This window comes from Vulpes vulpes, chromosome 2, assembly GCF_048418805.1.
Source record: "Vulpes vulpes isolate BD-2025 chromosome 2, VulVul3, whole genome shotgun sequence".
NCBI lineage: Eukaryota > Metazoa > Chordata > Mammalia > Carnivora > Canidae > Vulpes > Vulpes vulpes.
In genome coordinates this window covers 46,571,086-46,591,289 of record NC_132781.1, presented here as the reverse complement: position 1 = coordinate 46,591,289, position 20,204 = coordinate 46,571,086, and the positions used below count along the sequence as shown (strand labels likewise).

General features: G+C 45.1%; 1 protein-coding gene across 4 annotated transcripts in view; it reads right to left on the bottom strand.

The window, feature by feature from the left end:
• RAP1GAP2 (RAP1 GTPase activating protein 2) overlaps positions 1–20,204 on the bottom strand; it is a 229,796-nt gene that overhangs the window by 208,066 nt on the left and 1,526 nt on the right. For 2 of the 4 annotated variants that reach the window (XR_011999763.1, XM_072747957.1), the window contains exon 2: positions 14,516–14,639. Coding sequence is in view for 1 of the 4 variants with exons in the window: in XM_072747963.1 (XP_072604064.1) it covers positions 8,630–8,679 (50 nt within the window). In the remaining 3 variants the exon portion in view is untranslated. Of the gene's footprint in view, positions 1–8,629; positions 8,747–14,515; positions 14,640–20,204 lie in introns of those variants that run through there. The other 2 variants (XR_011999759.1, XM_072747963.1) reach the window with 2 other exon arrangements.

The window sequence follows — 20,204 nt, the reverse complement described above, 5'->3', positions numbered from 1 at the left end:
CAGACCCCTTAGAATGGGTCAATCCCATTTTAGAGATGAGGAAAAAGAGCCCGGGGGAGGGAAGGGAACTTGTCTGAGGTCACACATGCAGGAAGCAGCAGAGGCTGTCAGCTCCTGGCATCGAGTGTCCTCCTAACCAGCCTCCTCCACACACACACACACACACACACACACACACACACACACCCTCTCCCTCCCCTGTACCAGCCCCCACTTCCCAACCCAGACCTTATTAGCTCCTCCCCTGCCCCAAAATGTCAGTGTCTTCCCACTGCATATCAAGTATCCTCCCAACTGCACACCTGAGAGTCCAATCTCTGCCACTCTGTTCCCTTCCAGTCTTTCACACTCTATCATGCCACCCCCTCCACATCAACACGTATGGGCCCCTGTGTGTCTCATCTGTTTGTCCTTCTCTAAGCATGCCCTGCCTGTTCTTACCTCGGAGCCTTTGCTCAGGCTGTGCTCTGACCTAAACTGCCCTCCCTCCATCTCTGCCCCAAATCTGCCCACCTCTCCTCAACTCCTCAAACCACACTGCCTCTAAGAATCTGTCCCCAATCCTCTAACCAGAATGGAAGATCCGGGGCTCCAGGGAGGCTTTGCTTAACCTTGATCACAGCGTTGCCTGTACATGAGTTATTTATGTGCCTGTCTCCTGCTAAGTGTAAAGACTGATCACCTCTGAAACCCCTGCAACATCCTCATGCAGCCCTCTTGCCAAAGCCCAGCCTGCCAAAGTCACAACAACAGTGATCAATTCATCACATCCTTGGGAAACTTCCTTCACAGAATGCTCTGACACAGATAATCTCTATTAATGAATCCAATTTATTTAGCATATTTGCTATCTTGGACCACATTGAATGAATGCCACCCATACCCATGTATACCCCCCATTAACCTGCCATGTATCTGATATTGTATTGAACTCTACCCTGGGGGAGAATAAACACTGCAGAGGCTCACCCTGTAAGCCACTATCAACCATTAAAACCTAAGCAAGGAGGGACGCCTGCGTGGCTCAGCGGGTGAGCGTCTGCTCAGGAAGTGATGCCAATCTCGGGATTGAGTCCCGCATCAGACTCCCCTCAGGGAGCCTGCTTCTCCCTCTTCCTATGTCTGCCTCTCTCTCTGGGTCTCTCATGAATAAATAAATAAATAATTTTTAAAGAGATGTTCATAGAGGAAACTGAGTATAGGGTATATGGGAATTCTCTGTATTATCATCTCAATTTTTATGTAAATCTAAAACTGTCCTAAAATATAAAACTCAGGACATCTGGGTGCCTTAGCGGATAGGCATCTGCCTTCAGCTCAGAGTGTGATCCCAGGGTCTGGGATCAAGTCCTGCATTGGGCTCCTTGTGGAGGGTCTGCTTTTCCCTCAGCCTATGTCTCTGCCTCTGTGTGTGTCTCTCATGAATAAATAAATGAAATCTTTAAAAAAATAAAAAATTAAAAAATTTAAAAAATAAAAATAAAAATAAAATCTTTTTTAAAAATTAAATTAAAAACTTACCAAAAACTAAAGAAAGATTAATCTCCATGATAAAGAGCTTTTACAGATAATCTCCATGATAAAGAGCTTTTACTTTACAAAAGTAGAAACACAAAAGGCCAATAAACATGAAAAATGCAACTTAAAGAAATGAAAATTACAAGAATGAGAATATTTTTTCACTGGTGAGACTGGCCAAGTTTTAAAAGTTTGTTAATTCCAAAAAAAAAGAAAAAAAAAGTTTGTTAATTCCCAGGGTGAGCAGAGTTGTGGAGAAAGTGGCATCTCACACATCACTGGGGATAATATAAAATGGTACAATTTCTTTGGAGGTTAGGTTTGCAATATCTTTCACAATGTGCACCATTACCTTTGCACATGTTTGCATGGAATAGGTTTAAAGATGTTCATCACAGCAATGGGCTTAATATCAAAATATTCAAAATATCCTAAAAGGTCATCAATAGAGGCTGGGTAGAGAAATCATGGTCTGATTTATAGTGGCATACCCTGCAGCCAGTAAAAAGAACATTGCCAGAGCACACTGCTCTGCTTCTCTACGACTTACACAGCCTTCACCTTGAGCCTCCTTAGCTCCTTGCAAATTCTTAGGCTCCACCATCAGAACCTGGGCAGGGCCAGGTTCTAAATTCTAAGAATTTGCAAGGAGAGCACAGGCTCTCCAAAATGATAGGAATGCTGAAAACTGGACATTTTTAACCTGTGTTGATGAACCCAATCAAATTCTAATTTAGTTTTGGGTACTTTATGGAGAATTTGGAGGAGAGTCCAATGGAATAGGGCAATTTTGAAAAGTGAGTGGATATTAGGATTCTTTTTTACATATATCCATTTATAATAACATGGAGCATATGTTCACTGCTCTAAAAACCCTCTGGCTCTGTCTACTCACCTCCCCCCACCCCCATGCACAAACACAAAGCCCCAACAACCACCCATCTTTGTACTGCATCCTCAGGTTTGCCTTTTCCAGAATGTCATTTGGTTGGAACCATAGAGTACACAGCCTCTTTCACCTACTCATGGATATTTAAGGTTCCTCCATGTCTTTTCATGGCTCGATGGCTGATTTTTTTAAGATTTTATTTATTTATTCATGAGAGACCCAGAGAGAGAGAGAGGCAGAGACACAAGCAGAGGGAGAAGCAGGCTCCATGCAGGGAGCCCGATGCGGGACTCGATCCCGGGACTCCAGGATCACGCCCTGAGCCAATGTCAGGTGCTAAACTGCTGAGCCACCCAGGGATCCCCTTGATGGCTGATTTCTTTTTAGTACCGAATGATATTCCATTGTCTGGTTGTGCCGGTTTATTTACCCATTCACCTACTAAAGAACATCTTAGTTGAGTCCAGGTTTTAGCAGTTATGAATAAAGGTGATATAAACATCCACGTGCAGGCTCAATTGGAAGAGCATTCAACTCTTGATCTTGAGGTCTTTTTTTTTAGATTTTATTTGAGAGACGTGCAGGTACTTGTTTGGACGTGAGTTTTCAGCGCCTTAAGGTAAATACCAAGGTGATTGCTCGATGATATGTTTAGTTTTATAAGAAACCACCAAACTATCTTCCAAAGTAGCCATCCCATTTTGCATTCCCACCAGCAGTTTTTGAGATTCCCTGTTGCTCCTCATCCTCGCCAGCATTTGGTACTGCCAGTGTTCCAGAATTTGGCCATTCTAACAGGTAGGGGGCAATATCTCATTGTTGTCTTAAGCCACTACTTCCTTTAAAAGCATACACTTCAAAACACTATGGTTTTTTTTTAAATATCTTAATTCTCAAAAGATCCTAATTCTCCCACAAATCTGAACATGGCAAATAACTACAATTAAGCCTTACACAGTGGTTCTTCCTTGGGTTTTCACTTTTAAAATGTGCTTGAAGCATTTTATTTTATGAGAGAACCAGTAAAGTCTCACCCCATACTATGTGGCTATTTAGGTGTGTCTATGCTCTTATGTAGGTGAGCACATTAAAAGGGTAGCCAATCTGAACAGCTGAAAAACTTTTGTTACCAAGGAGTTTAACAGCTCAACAGGAGCATTCATTTTCTGCAGAACTGTTACAAACCATACCAATAGCTTAGGGTATGAATTCAGTCAGACCTCTTTTTTTCCCATTAATTAGTCGCTTGAATCCTCCTTCTGCCTCAACCTCTGTTATTATAAAGTTTAATATCTTGCTTTTGGGGATCCCTGGGTGGCTCAGCGGCTTAGCACCTGCCTTCGGCCCAGGGTGTGATCCTGTATCCCGGGATCAAGTCCCACATCAGGCTCCCTGCATGGAGGCTGCTTTTCCCTCTGCCTGTGTCTCTGCCTCTCTCTGTGTGTGTCTCTCATGAATAAATAGATTTTTTTAAAATCTTGATTTTAGAATGCTCCAAAAACCCCAGAGCCTCAGTTCTGCTTCTGAAATAGCAGATCTAGAGAGAACTGTATGTAGTCAGCAGCCCTCTGGTGCTCCTGCTCTCTATACCACAAAGTGGCAATGTTGAATCCCAGTCCTGCATAGCCCCGTGGACAGGTAAACCGCCATGGGGGGGTGGGGGAGAGTCCTTGTTCTTCTGCATCTGCTGTTTCTGCTGTGGTGTCCCACTCTTGGGCTCCAAAGTTGGCTCCCTTGGTTCATGTTCAGACAGTATTCCCCCAATGAGACCCTAAGCAGCATCCAACAACTTCCAGGTGTTGAGCCTAAATCACTTACCACTTAGACTCCCAAGTTTTTCTGGGTAAGTATTATGGACTGTATCTTCATCCCCATCCCCTCACCCCCACCTCAAATTCATGTATTGAGGCTCTACCCCCCAATACAACTATATTGCGGCCTTTGTGGAACTAAGGTTATATAAGGCCCTGATCCAATAGAATTCAAGTCCTTATTAAGAAGAGACACCAGGGGGCCCCTGGATGGCTCAGAGGTTGAACGTCTGCTTTTGGCTCAGGGCATGATCCCTGGAGTCCTGAGATCGAGTCCCACATCAGGCTCCTGAGAGGGAGCCTACTTCTGCCTATGTCTCTGCCTCTCTATCTTTCATGAATAAATAAATAAGGGACACCTGGGTGGCTCACTGGTTGAGCATCTGCCTTCAGCTCAGGTCGTGATCCCGGGGTCCTGGGATCGAGTCCCATATCTGGGCTCCCTGCAGGGAGCCTGCTTCTCCCTCTTCCTGTGTTTCTGCCTCTTTCTGTGTGTATCTCATGAATAAATAAATATTTATAAATAAATAAAATCTTTTTTAAAAAAAAGGAAGAAGAGATACCAAAAGAGCTTATGTGCTTTCTCACTATGTTGAAGACACAGTGAGAAGGCAGCCATCTATAAGCCAGGAGGAGGGCTCTCATCAGAACCTGACCATGCTGGCACCCTGATCTTGGACTTCCAGCCTCCAGAACCGTGAAAAAAATAGATGTTTGTTGTTTATGCCACCCAATCAGTGGTGGTTTTGTTCTTTTTCTTTTTATTTTCTCTTTAAATTTATTTATTTGTTATTTAAAGATTTATTTATTTATTTTAGAGAGTACACAAGCATGAGTAGAGGGAGGGGCAGAGAGAGAAGCAAACTCCCCACTGATTGTGGAGCCTGACCCAGGGCTCCACCCAGGGCTCCACAAGGCACTTGATCTCATGACCCTGAGATCATGACCTGAGCTAAAATCAAGAGTCAGCTGCTTAACTGACCACGCCATCCAGGCACCCTTTAAACTTATTTATAAGAGCACTTCTTGGGATGCCTGGGTGGTTCAGCAGTTGAGCATCTGCCTTCGGCCCGGGGCATGATCCTGAGGTCCTGGGATCAAGTGCCATGTCAGGCTCCCTGCATGGAGCCTTCTTCTCCTTCTGCCTGTGTCTCTGCCTCTCTCTGTGTTTCTCATGAATAAATAAATAAAAATCTTAAAAAAAAAAAAAAAAGAGCACTTCTTACATTTAGCAAATTGGCAGTGAGGCTAATTTGTGTCTATATTGTTATCCAGTTTCTAGTTTGCCTTTTAACTTTATTGTGAGTTTCCATGTGTTTTTGTTACCCAATAACTTACCATTCAAAATCCTGTAGTTAGGGTAGAACTGACCACAGCCCTCAGCTCCCTAAGCCCGTACAAGACCCAACCTGGCCAAACTGAGGAGTCCATCCCCCTGCCCACAGTGATTAGCTCAAGGAATGTCACGTGACCCAAGCAAGGCCAATGGGTGGGACTAGTGAACTAGGAAAGCTCTCCCCATGAAGGTCACTAACCTGGAGAACTGCCTTCAGCTGCTGATAGCCAACTTGCCTCCACGAGGAAATAAAAGCAAAACAGAGGAAAGGAGAGGGACAAAGAGCATAGAGCATTATTTGGTGACATTTGAGCACCTGAGAGCAGTTGTGCCTGAAACATGAAAAGTCCCTGGAGAGGATCCCTGGGTGGCTCAGCGGTTTAGGGCCTGCCTTCTGCCCAGGGCGTGATCCTGGGTCCGGGGATCAAGTCTCACATGAGGCTCCCAGCATGAAGCCTGCTTCTCCCTCTGCCTGTGTCTCTACCTCTCTCTGAGTCTCTCATGAATAAATAAATAAATAAACAAACAAACAAATAAAATCTAAAAAAAACAAAGGAAAGTCCCTGGAGTTCTCAGTTTTGTCAGCCAATAAATCCCTTTTCTCTTGAGCCAGTTTGAGTGGAGCAAACTGACTCAATGTGAAATTCTGGAACCAGGGGCCAAGGCTGACATGTTGGGAGCACACCATGAGAATCGGAGGGTATCTTGCCCTCAAGCTCCCTGCCAAGCTGCCTAACCACTTAAGCCACATCTTCAGGACCTTCTCACGGTAATGGACTTTTATCTGGGGGGTGAAAGGTAACCGAAAACCTAACTAGGGCACTAACAATAGTTCATGCATCATCCACTTCAGCCCAAGATCCAATCCAGCCAGGCAGTACCAGGGCAGAGAGAGATTCAGAGCAGGAATCCAAGCTCTCTGCCTTTATTTATTTATTTTTAAGATTTTATTTATTCATGAGAGACACAGAGAGGGAGGCAGAGACACAGGCATAGGGAGAAGCAGGCTCCACACAGGAAGCCCGATGTGGGACTCGATCCCGGGACTCCAGGATCGCGCCCTGGGCCAAAGGCAGGCGCTAAACCTCTGAGCCACCCAGGGATCCCCCACTCTCTGCCTTTAAAACTTCCTAGTTCCTCCTCTTCTGTGAGACAGGTAAGGAATTAAATCAAGCAAACTGATCTAGGAGGTCCTGGACTCCTGGGGTAGTGCCTCTTTACCAGGGAGAGGGCACTAAGTAACTGCCAGCTTGGGCAGCCGGGGTGGCTCAGCGGTTTAGCAGCGCCTTCAGCCCAGGGCCTGATCCTGGAGACCTGGGATCCAATCCCACATTGGACTCCCTGCATGGAGCCTGCTTCTCCCCCTGCCTGTGTCTCTGCCTCTCTCTCTCTCTCTCTGTCGCTCATGAATAAATAAATAAAATCTTAAAAAAAAAAAAAAGTAACTGCCAACTCTCCACCAACTCTTCAAACAGATTAACTCTATGTTTATCTGATTTATGTACTGGGGGTTTAATTTGAAAATAATTTTGATTATTTGGATTTTGATTTTTAGACCCCTCCCAGAGCAGAGTTGGGCTGAGCAGGCTGGAAACCCAATGAATGACCGCTCCTGCTCGGACATGCTAGGATTTTCTGACAACGTGAACTTGGCTATATGGGCAGGCGGAATGGGATGGTCCTGGAGATAAGCAAAACAGAGGAGCAGTTAACCCCCTGGGCAAGACATGGGCTTAAACCCTGATTCAGCCACTTGTTTGCTGGGTGGCCTTGACTAACCACCTTCCTTCTGTAAGCTTCCGATTCCTCATCTCTAAAATGGAGGCACTAAAACCTTCCCCTGAGGATCACTATGAAGAGTAGTGCAACACCTGGACCCCAGAGCCAGTAAGAAGCGTTCAGGGAGCCCAGCTTGTTATTATTGATGATATTATTCTTTTTTAAAAAAGATTTTATTTATTTATTTGACAGGGAGAGAGAGCATGAGCACAAACAGGGAGAGCTGCAGGCAGAGGGAGAGAGAGAAGCAGACTCCCAGAGGAGTTGTGAGCCCGATATGGGGCTTGATTCCTGGACCCTAGAATCATGACCTGAGCCAAAGGCAGGCGCCTAACCTACGAAGCCACCCAGGGCTTGGGATATTATTGTATTCATGATGATGATATTATTTGTATTCATTTTCCAGCTACAGAATATACCTAGGGAGATGAGTCCAGAATGTTACCACAGAGATGCCCCTTGGTCCAATGTGGGTTGGATGATGTGGGACAGGGAGTGGTCCCAGCCAGACATCTCCTTTGATTCTTGGAGTCCTCCCAAAGCAGGCTACCTTGCAGTCTAAATCCTGCCAAGCAGAGGTCAGGCCTCTGGCTGAAGCAGCCCTCAACATTCGTTCGGACACTGGAGACAAAGGCCCAAGCCAGGTGACTCCCTGCTGCGTCTGAAACCCGCTCAGCCTGCAGTCGGGTAACCTGATACCCGAGGCCTAGGTAGGGCCGCGGTGGGGGTGGGGGCAACCACCCACCAACACAGGGACCTCGTCCCTCACCTCCGAGGCCCCTATCTCTAAGCCCACAACCCCAAAGTGCCCACCCCCAGAAGTCCCTGTGTGGATAGACGGGGCATCCCCCTTGGACAGGGTCGCTGAAGGCTGTGGGTTGTGCGCCCTGGGGCCCCCAATTCCGTGGCCTGACCAAAGCATCAGAAGGAATGGAGGTAGGCGGGGGACCCCCAGAGCACAAATCAGACAGCTGAGCTGGAGGTGGGGGGAGGGCAGCGGGGAAACCCTGCCAACAGCCTGTGAAAGAAAGGCCTGGAGTCCCTCCAAACCTTGACGTCAGGGACAGGGTCCCGGTCCCAGTGCCCACCTCTCCGGAGAACCGCAAAGACCCCGCGCGGGGATGGCTAGGACCGGCAGTCCCGCGGCTCCGCGTACATCCCGCCCCGCAACCTCAGCTCGAGAAGAAACTTTGGGCCAGCGCCGCGCTCCTTCCCGCGCCCGGCCGGACCTCGGGGTGCAGGGCGCGCGGTGAGCGCCCGCACCAGGCCCCGCGCCCCACCCCGGTGCCCACTCACCAGCGCACCAGCTGCCAGCGCTTCTCCCCCGGCGCCCGGCGGCCCGCCATGCCTCGCCGGCCGCTCGCTCCCGGCCGCCGCGGGCCACTGGGCGGAGGAGCGCGGGCTGCCGCAGGCCGGTGCCGAGGGCGCGCTAGCGGGCGCGGGGCTCGGCGCGGGGCCCGGCGGGCGGGGCGGGCACGACGCGACTCCGCCTGCGGCCGGGGCGCTGCGGCCCGGGCGCTCACCCCCGAGCGGCCACGGCCCCGCCCCCGGAGCTGGGGGTGCTGCGGCCCGGCCCGGCTGGGGCTGCGCGCTCCTACGCCGCAGCCGCGGAGGCCCCGGCCCGTCCGCTCGCTGCCCCAGGCGCAGGAAAGCCGGATTTTTTTTGTAGCCCTAGGTGAGGGGTCAGGCTCTGAGAGTTCCACTGCAAGGCAAACTGGACTTGCCGAGTGAGGAGGCCTTTCCGCCCCAGACACCTGCTCTATCTACCTAGAAAGTTATGCATAAAAAATTAAATTACTCTCAATACCTAAAATGAAAACTGGTGCGCCCTACAGATTATGAAAATATTTTAAAGTGACAGTAGTTAAAACAGTATGACACTGACCAGGCATGCCGCCCGACCCTAGGACCAGCTCCATCCAGGCTTCAAGCTGCTTCCGCCCCAGGATCCTCCTGGGGTTGAGCAGAGACCAGGGGGAGCCCACAGCATCATAAGAGCGTGCTTCCCAAGCCTAGTTTGAAGCAGTGGAGTTTTAGAACTGTTTATGAATATAAAGGTTACCTGCATATTGCACAGTGCCTTCCTTTTTTTTAATATTTTATTTATTTATTCGTGAGAGACACACAGAGAGAAAAAGGCAGAGACACAGGCAGAGGGAGAAGCAGGCTCCATGTAGGGAGCCCGATGTGGGACTCGATCTTGGGACTCGATCTTGGGACTCCAGGATCACGCCCTGGGCGGAAGGCCGGAGCTAAACCACTGAGCCACCCAGGGATCCCCCACAGTGCCTTCCTAATTCACCTGCCTCCCACACCACAACCCACCACATCCTTGCAGAGAAAAACCTGGCGTCCAGTATGACGATCCTGGCAGCTTGCCTACCTTTTAGGGACTGTTGACCATACCCAGAAGTGTTGAAAAAGTTTGCAGGGAAATCCAAAATCCACTGACATTTGCTATGATATCTATAGGTGCCTTCTCTAGTGTTCAGTGAAAATCAAGATTGCATATATCATAAGAATCCTCACCAAAGCTTTCCAAGAAGTCTAAAGAAGTGACAGGAAACAACAGAGGACAAAATATAATCAACACAGAGGCATCACATTAAAAAAAAAAAAAAAGGAAGGAAATACAGATAAGGTAGGTTGGCAGCTTGCCTTTGACCTTCAAGTGTATCATGAGGCTATCATTGCCTTTGAGCATCCTTTTTTGGGGGGAGGGGGGGTCAGAGAGAGAGAAAGGATTTAAACAGGCTCCACACCCAGTGGGGAGTCTGTCACGGAGCTGAATCTCATAACCCTGAGATCATGACCTGAGCCAAAATTAAGATTTGGACACTTAACCGAGTCACCTAGGCACCTCTGAGCATCCTTTCTTTAAGTTTTCCCAACTTAATTAACACAGAAACTAAGGAAACAAACAGGAAGTCCAGAAACATCCCCAAAGATGTCTGTGTGAGACGTGTATTTCAAATTGGTGGTGGGGCACCTGGGTGGCTTAGAGGTTTAGCGCCTGCCTTTGGCCCAGGGCGTGATCCTAGAGTCCCAGGATCAAGTCCCACCTTGGGCTCCCTGCATGGATCCTGCTTCTCCCTCTGCCTATGTCTCTGCCTCTCTGTCTCTGTGTCTCTCATGAATTAAAAAAAAAAAAAAAGTCTTAAAAAAAATTGCTGGAGGAAATGGTGATGAGATGATTAGTTAACCATTTATGGGGGTGGGCAAGGTCTCTATTTGGTGTCACAAAATATAGTTCAAGTGAATTATAAATATAAGTGTATAAATATATATAAAAGACTAGAAAAAAATATATAGTATTATGTATTAAAATAGGGGTGGATTTTTTTAAAGATTTTATTTATTTATTCATGAGACATAGAGAGGCAGAGACACAGGCAGAGGGAGAAGCAGGCTCCACGCAGGGAGCCCGACATGGGACTCGATCCTGGGGCTCCAGGATCACGCCCTGGGCCAAAGGCAGATGCTCAACTGCTGAGCCACCTAGGCGTCCCGGGGGGTGGATTTTTTTTTTTTTAAAGATTTCATTTATTTATCCACGAGAGACACAGAGAGAGAGAGAGGCAGAGACACAGGCAAAGGGAGAAGCAGGCCCCATGCAGGGAGCCCGTCGTGGGACTCCATCCCGGGTCTCCAGGATCACGCCCTGGGCTGAAGGCGGCACTAAACCGCTGAGCCACCCGGGCTGCCTTTTTTTTTTTTTTTCTTTTTTTTTTTTTTAAGATTCCGGGGGTGGATTTTTTAAAGCTTGACATCAGGTCAGATGCCATAAAGGAAGAAATCAATGGTTTTGACTAAAATAAAAATATTTAACCTTAGCAAGTGAGAAATATGATGAGCAAAATTAAAAGGCAAATGTCGAACTTAAATGTTTTTAAAATATATGCCTGTATTTGTACATCCATGTTTATTATTAGCAGCATTATTCACAACAGCGGAGGGGTGGAAGCAACCCAAGTATCCATAGATGGATGAATGGATAAGCAAAATGTGATACATACATATAATGGACTAGTATTCAGCCCTAAAAAGGAAGGAAATTCTGGCACGTGGTACAAAAAGGATGAAGCTTGAGGACATTATGCTACGTGAAAGATACCAGTCACAAAAACACAATACTTGATGATACCACTTATAAATGGGATAGCTAGAGTAGTCAAATTTATAGAGACCAAAGGCAGAATGGTGGTTACTAGGGTCTTGGGTTGAGAGGAGAAGAATGGGGAGTTAGTATTTAATGGACAGAAAGTTTCAGTTTTGGAGATAAAAAGAATTCTGGAAATTGATAGTGGTGATGGTTGTACAACAATGTGAATGTACTTCACACCACTGAACTGTATGTTTAAAAACAGTGAAGATATGGGGTGCTTGGGTGGCTCAGTTAAGCATCTGAATTTGGCTCAGGTCATGAACACAGAGTCCTGGGATCAAGCCCCATGTCCAGCTCCCTGCTCAACAGGTAACCTGCTTCTGCTTCTCCCTCTCCTGCCACTCCCCCTGCTTGTGCTCTCTGGCACGCTCTCTCTCTCAAATAAATAAATTAAAAATCTTACAAAAAAAAAAAAAAACACAGAAGATAGTAAATTTTATATTATGTGTATCTTACTACAATAAAAACCTGAAATATTCAAAGTTTTTATTATAAAAGAAGAGGACATGATGAACATTCCAATAGAGAAATGAGTGAACATGAACAAACGACTGATTCATGAAAGAAATATAAATAGTACTAGAAATTAAGTACTGAAAAATTTAAATGTGGTACCATTTTTTGTCAAATTTGGAACAGCTGGTTGTTGTTATTTTTAATTATCCCACTCAGGGTCTGAATGGAAAAGGCAAGTGGGCAAGCCCTAATCATGACTGAAGTAAGAGTACAAATTGGTCCAACCAGGGAGCGTGGCAATTTGATGGGGTGATCAAAATCCATCAAATGTACATGTCTCTTGACTTAGTAATTTCTTGTTTTGGAACTCATCCTGAGGATATGATTAAAAATGTGAAAAGATCCTCTGTGGAAGACAACATTGTTTACAATAGAGTAAAACTGGAAACAATGCAAAAGTCCAACAGGAGGTTAGTTAAGAAGTATGTCCATATGATGGAATATTATATGGCTAGTAAGAAAAACTTTTATTGATAAGAAAAAATAATATATATATTTAAAGATTTTATTTATTTATTTATTTATTTATTTGAGAGAGAGAGAGAGATAGCGAGAGAGAGCATGAGCAGGGGCAGAGGGAGAGGAGAAGCAGGCTCCCAGCTGAGCAGGGAGCCCAGTGTGGGGCTGGATCCCAGGACCCTGAGATCATGATCTGAGCTGAAGGCAGACATTTAACTGACTGAGCCACCCAGGTGCCCCTCAACATATGATCTCAGGGTCATGAGATTGAACCCCGCATCAGACTCTGCACTCAGCATGGAGTCTGCCTAGGACTCTCTCTCTCTCTCCCTCTGCCCCTTCCCACAATGATCTCTTTCTCTCAAATCAATAAATCTTTAAAAAATAAGATAAATAAAATGAAAAAATAAGTTACCATAAAGAACTAGTATATTAATGCCTTTGTTAGAAAAATCTGGAGGAACTATAGTTACATATAAAAAGGTAATTTATGTATGGATGGGTAAAGTTATATTGATTTTTATTTTATTCTTTTTCTTATCTATATATCCTAATTTTTCTAAATAAATATGTGCAATAAGAAAAATACAATAAAAGTAACTTTTCAAAAGATTAAGCTGCCAAGATGTTCATCACATTACTATTTATAACATTAAAAATTAGAAACAAACAAAAACCTAGAAACAACCAGGGACACCTGGGTGGCTCAGTTGGTGAAGTACCTGCCTTCAGCTGAGGTCATGATCCCAGGGTCCTGGGCTTGAGCCCTGATTCGGGTTCCCTGCTCAGTGGGGAACCTGCTTCTTCCTCTCCCTCTGCCCCTTCCCCCACTCATACTTTCTCTCTCTTTCTCTCTCTCTCTCTCTCTCTCTCTCTCTCTCAAATAAATAAATAAAATTTTTTAAAGTAGAAACAACTTGATTGTCAAACAATAAGAAAACGGATAGATACATTATACTGTAGTTTCCCTGTATAGTGGAATTATATTCTGTAGCAGAGAAAAATATGCATGCTGTATTGCTAAGTTAAAAAGCCTACAAGGAGGGATCCCTGGGTGGCTCAGTGGTTTAGCACCTGCTTTCGGCCCAGGGCGTGATCCTGGAGTCCCGGGATCGAGTCCCACCTCAGGCTCCCTGCGTGAAGCCTGCTTCTTCCTCTGCCTGTGTCTCTGCCTCTCTCTCTCTCTCTGTGTCCCTCATGAATAAATAAATAAAAATCTTAAAAAAAAAAAAAAAAGCCTACAGGAGCATCTGGGTTGCTCAGTCCTTTGGGTGTCCAACTCTTGATTTCAGCTTAGGTCTTGACCTCAGGATCTCAGGGTCGTGAGTTTAAGGATCTCAGGGCTGTGAGTTCAAGCCCCATGTTGAAAAAATAATAACAAATAGGGATCCCTGGGTGGCGCAGCGGTTTGGCGCCTGCCTTTGGCCCAGGGCACGATCCTGGAGACCCGGGATCGAATCCCACGTCGGGCTCCCGGTGCATGGAGCCTGCTTCTCCCTCTGCCTCTCTCTCTCTCTGTGTGACTATAATAAATAAATAAAAAATAATAATAATAATAACAAATAAATAATAAATAAAAAGACTACAAAATAAGATGTTAAAGTTATATCAGATGTTATACAAGGGAAAAGTTTGTTTGTTTGTTTGTTTGTTTGTTTTAAGATTTGTTTTTAATGCCAAATGTTAGGGGTGGGGAACATGTCAGATTCAGAGCCACCAGGAAGTGGGACCTATGCATGGCAGATGCAGTCACGAATATAGGTACTGGTTTTAGATTAGGATTTGTTTTCTCACTTACCTTGTTTTTTTGTGTGTGTGGGGGGGGGTTAAGATTTTATTTATTTATTCATTAAAGACACACAGAGAGAGGCAGAGACATAGGCAGAGGGAGAAGCAGGATCCCTAAGGGAAGCCCAATGCGGGATTTGATTCCAGGACCCTGTGATCATGACCTGAGCCAAAGGTAGACGCTCAATCACTAAGCCACCCAGGTGCCCCCGTCACTTACCTTGTTTAAAAGATGAATGTGGCCATTACATTACCTTTTGGTTCTGGCATGGGATTGGGAAGGCCAACTCCAACTGTCAGCATGATTTCAACACTCCATATCTTCTACACTGAAAATATTTCAAAGAGCAGGAGCAGTGACCTCAACCTGAGAACATCCTGGTGAAAGGAAAAGAAAAATCATGCTTATACCCCAGGAATACCTAAGTGCCTTGGAGTAAGTTAACATTCTTCTCTAACAATGTTATCAATAGGCTTTAAACTCCAGTGCACTGTTTATATATTTGAAATGAAGTCTGTTTCTTGTTTTGTAATTTCTATATGGAAATCACATGGTGTTCTTAAATTAATTAAAAATAAGCAGTATAAATGCCAAATGTTAGAAGTTGTTATGACTGGTCGATATAAATGGGTAATTTTGTTTTCACATATTTACTTGTCTAGAATTCCTAATTTTTCTACAGTGAATAATGAAAAAAATAATTTTTAAAAATACACAGGCATTGGAGTACCTGGGGGGGGGGCACTCAGTCAGTTAAGTGTCTGCCTTTGGGTCAGGTCATGATCTGAGAGTCCTGGGATGGGGCCCCACATCAAGCTCCCTGCTCAGCAGAGAGTCCGCTTCTTCCCCTCCATCTGCCTTTCCCTCCACCTCATGCTTTCTCTTGCTCACTTGCTTTCTCTCTCAACTAAATAAAACCTTTAAAAAAATACATAGGCATTGATTAGCAAATTGAAGCATTTACTGATCTTTAGGAGACCTCTAAAACGTAAGTTAAAAAAGCACAATGCAGAACAGGTTATGGTACTGTATGATTCTCTCAGTCTTAAAAATAACAAACTGTGTGTGTGTGTGTACACAAAACTTGTTAATAATGGAAAACTTTGGCAGAGAAGTTGAAGATGGACAATGAGGAGGTTTTTTACTTTTTTAAACATCAACATGTCCTATTTTTTAAAGAGTTTTTGAGAATTGTCTGGATAATATGTATATAATATATAATTCTGTATTACCTGGATGGTGAGACTATAGGTTCTTTTTTTTTCATTAGAAATTTTAAAAATCATTTAAAAATTATTTTAAATAGGTTCCACACCCAATGTGGGGCTTGAATTCCTGACACTGAGATCAAGAGTCACATGCTCTATAGACTAAACCTGCCAAGTGTCCCTAAAAATCATTTTATTTTATTTTATTTTAAAGGATTTCTTTTTTTTATTTTTATTTATTTATGATAGTCACAGAGAGAGAGAGAGAGAGGCAGAGACATAGCCAGAGGGAGAAGCAGGTTCCATGCACCGGGAGCCCGAAGTGGGATTTGATCCCTGGTCTCTAGGATCGCGCCCTGGGCCAAAGGCAGGCGCCAAACTGCTGCGCCACCCAGGGATCCCTTTATTTTATTTTATTTTATTTTATTTTATTTTATTTTATTTTATTTTTTACATAGGCTCCACACTGGGCATGGAGCTCGAATTCATGACCCTATGATCAAGACCTGAGCTGAGATCAAGAGTTGGATGCTTAGGATGCCTGAGTGGCTGAGCAGTTGAGCATTTGCCTTTGGCTCAGGGTGTGGTCCCGGTCCAGGTATCAAGTCCCACCTCCGGCTCCCTGCGAGGAGCTTGCTTCTGCCTCTGCCTATGTCTCTGCCTCTCTCTGTGTGTCTCTCCTGAATAAACAAATAAAATCTTTACACAAAAAAAGAGTTGGACGCTTAACAGTTGGATGCTGAGCTACCAAGGCGACCCCCTAAACAATCATTTTATTTATTTATTTATTTATTTATTTATTTATTTATTTATTAAATTTATTTATGATAGTCACACACAGAGAGAGAGAGAGGCAGAGACATAGGCAGAGGGAGAAGCAGGCTCCATGCACCCGGAGCCCGACGTGGGATTCGATCCGGGGTCTCCAGGATCGTGCCCTGGGCCAAAGGCAGGCACCAAACCGCTGCACCACCCAGGGATCCCTAAACAATCATTTTAAAGTAAAAATTTATTTCCTTTTTGTAAAGGTTTTATTTATTTATTTGGGAGGAAGAGGGAGCAAGAGCAAGGGGAGGGGCAGAGGGAGAAGCAGACTCCTGGCTGAGCAGAGAGCCTGATGTTGGGAGGCTCCATCCCAGCCCCCTGGGATTGCTACCTGAGCAGAAGGCAAACGTTTAACCCACTGAGCCATCCAGGTGCCCCAAGTAATAATTTATTTCTAACAAATAAAAGGCAAAAACTAACTACAAATAGCCAATTACCTTTAAGAGGTTGCAAAACGATAAAGACTACACAGAAATATGAAAAAAGGGATCCCTGGGTGGCTCAGCAGTTTAGCACCTGCCTTCGGCCCGGGGTGTGATCCTGGAGTCCCGGGATCGAGTCCCACGTCGGGCTCCCTGCATGGACCCTGCTTCTCCCTCTGCCTGTGTCTGCCTCTCTCTCTCTCACTCTCTCTCTCGTGAATAAATAAATAAAATATTAAAAAAAAGAAATATGAAAAAAAAGTTATGATCCAATGTGGTGAAAAAAATCAGATAGTTATAGCATGGAAACAAACAGGTGAATCATCATGCGTATGATATGAAAATACTACAAGATAATCACAAAAATGATACTAGTTGCATTAGGACAGTAGGATTACAGGCCATTTTTGTTCCTGCATCCATTTCCCAATCTTTCTGACGTGTAATTCTAATTCTCATCTAATAAAACGTATTGAAAAGAACTGGCTATAGAAAGTGGTACTTTTAAGGCAAAATGAAGAGCATAATGCATGGTAAAGTTCATATAAATCATGAGGTGCCTGGGTGGCCCAGTTGGTTAAGCGGCTGCCTTCAACTCAGGTCGTGATCTTGGGGTCCTGGGATTGAGCCCCAAGCTGGGCTTCCCCGCTCAGCAGGGAGCCTACTTCTCCATCTCCCTCTGCCCCTCCCCCCATTCATATTCTCTCTAGCACTCTCAAATAAATAAATAAAATCTTAAAAAAAAAAAAGCTAATATAAAGCTAGGGAAAAATAAAGGAAAGAGGGAGCCACAGCTACACTAGATCACCAAAGAATTTGGGAGCTAGTTGCCCAAAATCATGGAATGTGATCTAAAATGATGGATTTGAGACACAGATAGGAGAACCCCTGAGGTTCCCTTCAATGATACCTGCTGGATGAGCTCCTGATCTCTCTGCCTTAGATGGAGGATAACATAGGCAAGGTTAAGGCAGACAGGACTTGTCTGAGGCCAAATTGTGATCCAAGATAGACACACACACACACACACACACACACACACACACACACGGCTCATTCCTGTTGCCATGCTAGTAGTTTAGGAATGATTGAAGACTTAATTCAGGGCTGAGACTTTAGGGACCATTTTGTCCAAATCAGGCATTTCGCCACTGGGGAGAGGGCAGCCTTGCTCCTGTTTGATCTTTCTTTGGGAAGGTGAGCTAAGAGGCTTACCCACATGACCTCTGGCCAGCTTTCCCATCCAGAATCCCCTACACACCATCTTTATAGCTGCAGAATCCTAAGGGACTCAGGTTTGGTAGTGTTTGGGGCTCCAAGCTCTTAACAGCAAGGATAGTATGGCCAGGGTCTTTGAAGAAAAGAGTCTGCCCTGTAACGCAGTCACCTACCTCCCTGTTGGATGAAGAGGTGGTGTTGTTTCCCACCAATGCTAGGGTATTCAATGGGCAGTGGCCTGGCAGAGAACAGGAAATGAGACCCAAGCTGATAAGGAATGTTGTGCCAGATAATTCATCCCTCCAGAACCTTTCCCCATCTTTTTCCACCCTGCTTGTTCCCTGGGAAGTCTACATGTATAGACAATGTCAGTGGCCTCCCTTAACTTCTGGCTGCTAATTGAGATTGGCTCGAAAAGGCACCAGCAGGGTGTTGGGAGGCAGGAGGAGAGTGAGGTCAGTCTACATATTCCTCAGCTCCCTACCCACCAGGTCACCATGGGTCAGCTGATTCTGTTTAAGGAAAGCTACAGCTCCTCCTAGGCAGTTCTCTCCCCATACGCATCCTTTCTGAGTTCCCCTAACTGCCTTCTCTTGTCTCTCCAGGCCTAGGGATGATAACAGCTCTACCTATATCTTGTCCCCTAAACTCCATCCACAGCTTTGTAAGTATGCCCTTAACTGTTTTCAAATGATCCATTTTAAATATGCCCTCTGTCCCCTGCCAGGACACTGACCCATATATGCAGAGTGGTTACCCAAACAGAACTCAGAAAGACAGTATCCTAAGATGTCACAAAGAGATGAAGGGAACTTCTAGGCCTTCTCTGTTGCCCAGACCTCATTCTTTTAGCTGGTATGCAGCTTCTCCTAAAGCTCATGAACACTGTGGGTGCCTTCCTCCAGAGCTGGATTCATGCTCTCACTGAGAAGCCTAACAAAGTTACTTCTGGCCTTGACTGGGCTTGGGTTTGAATCCTGGCTTCACTACTTACCATCTGGGTGGTGTTAAATTTAACCTCTCTTGAGTCTCATTTTCTCTACCTACAAATGGGATTACATCTTTCCAATAAGATTTCTCTACAGTTTAAATGAGATTATGTGGATAAAGTGCCCTAGCTCTGTCTTTACGTGGTGCTCTCTCAGCTCTGCTGGCCCACCACTTTCAGTTGTTTGATGGGTGCTTTGTGCACATCTTTTGTTGTTTCACATGTTGCCAAAGATGTTGCAAGTGCCCTAAGGACAGTCCTCACCTTTCGTGCCCAGGTGATTGCTTAGCCCACTACAGGACTCTGCAAGAAGTGCCCCTTAGAGCAAGGCTAGCGCTTCCCATGAGAAAGCTAGCGCTACCCCTCAAACAAATATCCAGGGCAGGACTGTTTGTTTTAGTTGGTGAAAAGCCAAAGTCCTAGGATCTGTCTTGATACAGATCAAGGAGAAAAACGTCTAGGACGTGGTCATAACAGCCCCATCTCTACACCCTTTACAAAATACTTTCACTCCCACAATGATCCTGTTTGCAAAGTTGATGTTACTTTCCCCATTTTACGAGAAGCTGGAACTCAGAGAGGTTGAGATTTGTCCATAATTCTGAGTAAGTAAGTAAGCAAATAGTAACTAGTAAATACACATTTTTGGGGGATACCAAATATATTTTTTATCCTTCTTGCCAATATATTATGAAGTTGAGGGTTTATTTCCTCAGAACTGATGGTTAGTCAAAATCATTGATTAACTGATGGTTCATCAGAAGCCATGGCCCTGCTGGAGACACACATAGTATACCGTCCAGGAATACTGCCCTTGCAGAGATAGCAAGGCGTTAAGAAGCAGCACTGGGCTGGCCTCTCTGCTCCTCTCTCAAGGGCTTCCTCAGGGCAGACAAGATGAAATGGGACCACCCAAAGCACAGCTAGAAGAACTCCTACAGAGTGGGATTTGAGATGCCTTTGAACAAAATAGGAATTCCATTTGTCAAGATACCTAAGAGAGAGTCATTTCTTCAACCCTTTTAAGGGTTATAATCTTCTGGGAGCAACGAAAGCTTTTCTTTATTGACACCCAAGTCCAGTTAAGGCTTAAAAGTTGACTGAGAAGGGCAGGGAGGGCAGAGAAGGCAGGGTGCCCTTGAGGCCAATGAGTTGCCAAAACATTCTCCAAAGCCCACGTGCCAGAGTCTTCCAGTTCTGGAGACAAAGATGGAGGACTTCTCTGTATATTTGGACCAAAAGGTCAGGGGATGGAATATTTGGTTGGCAATGGTGTGAGAA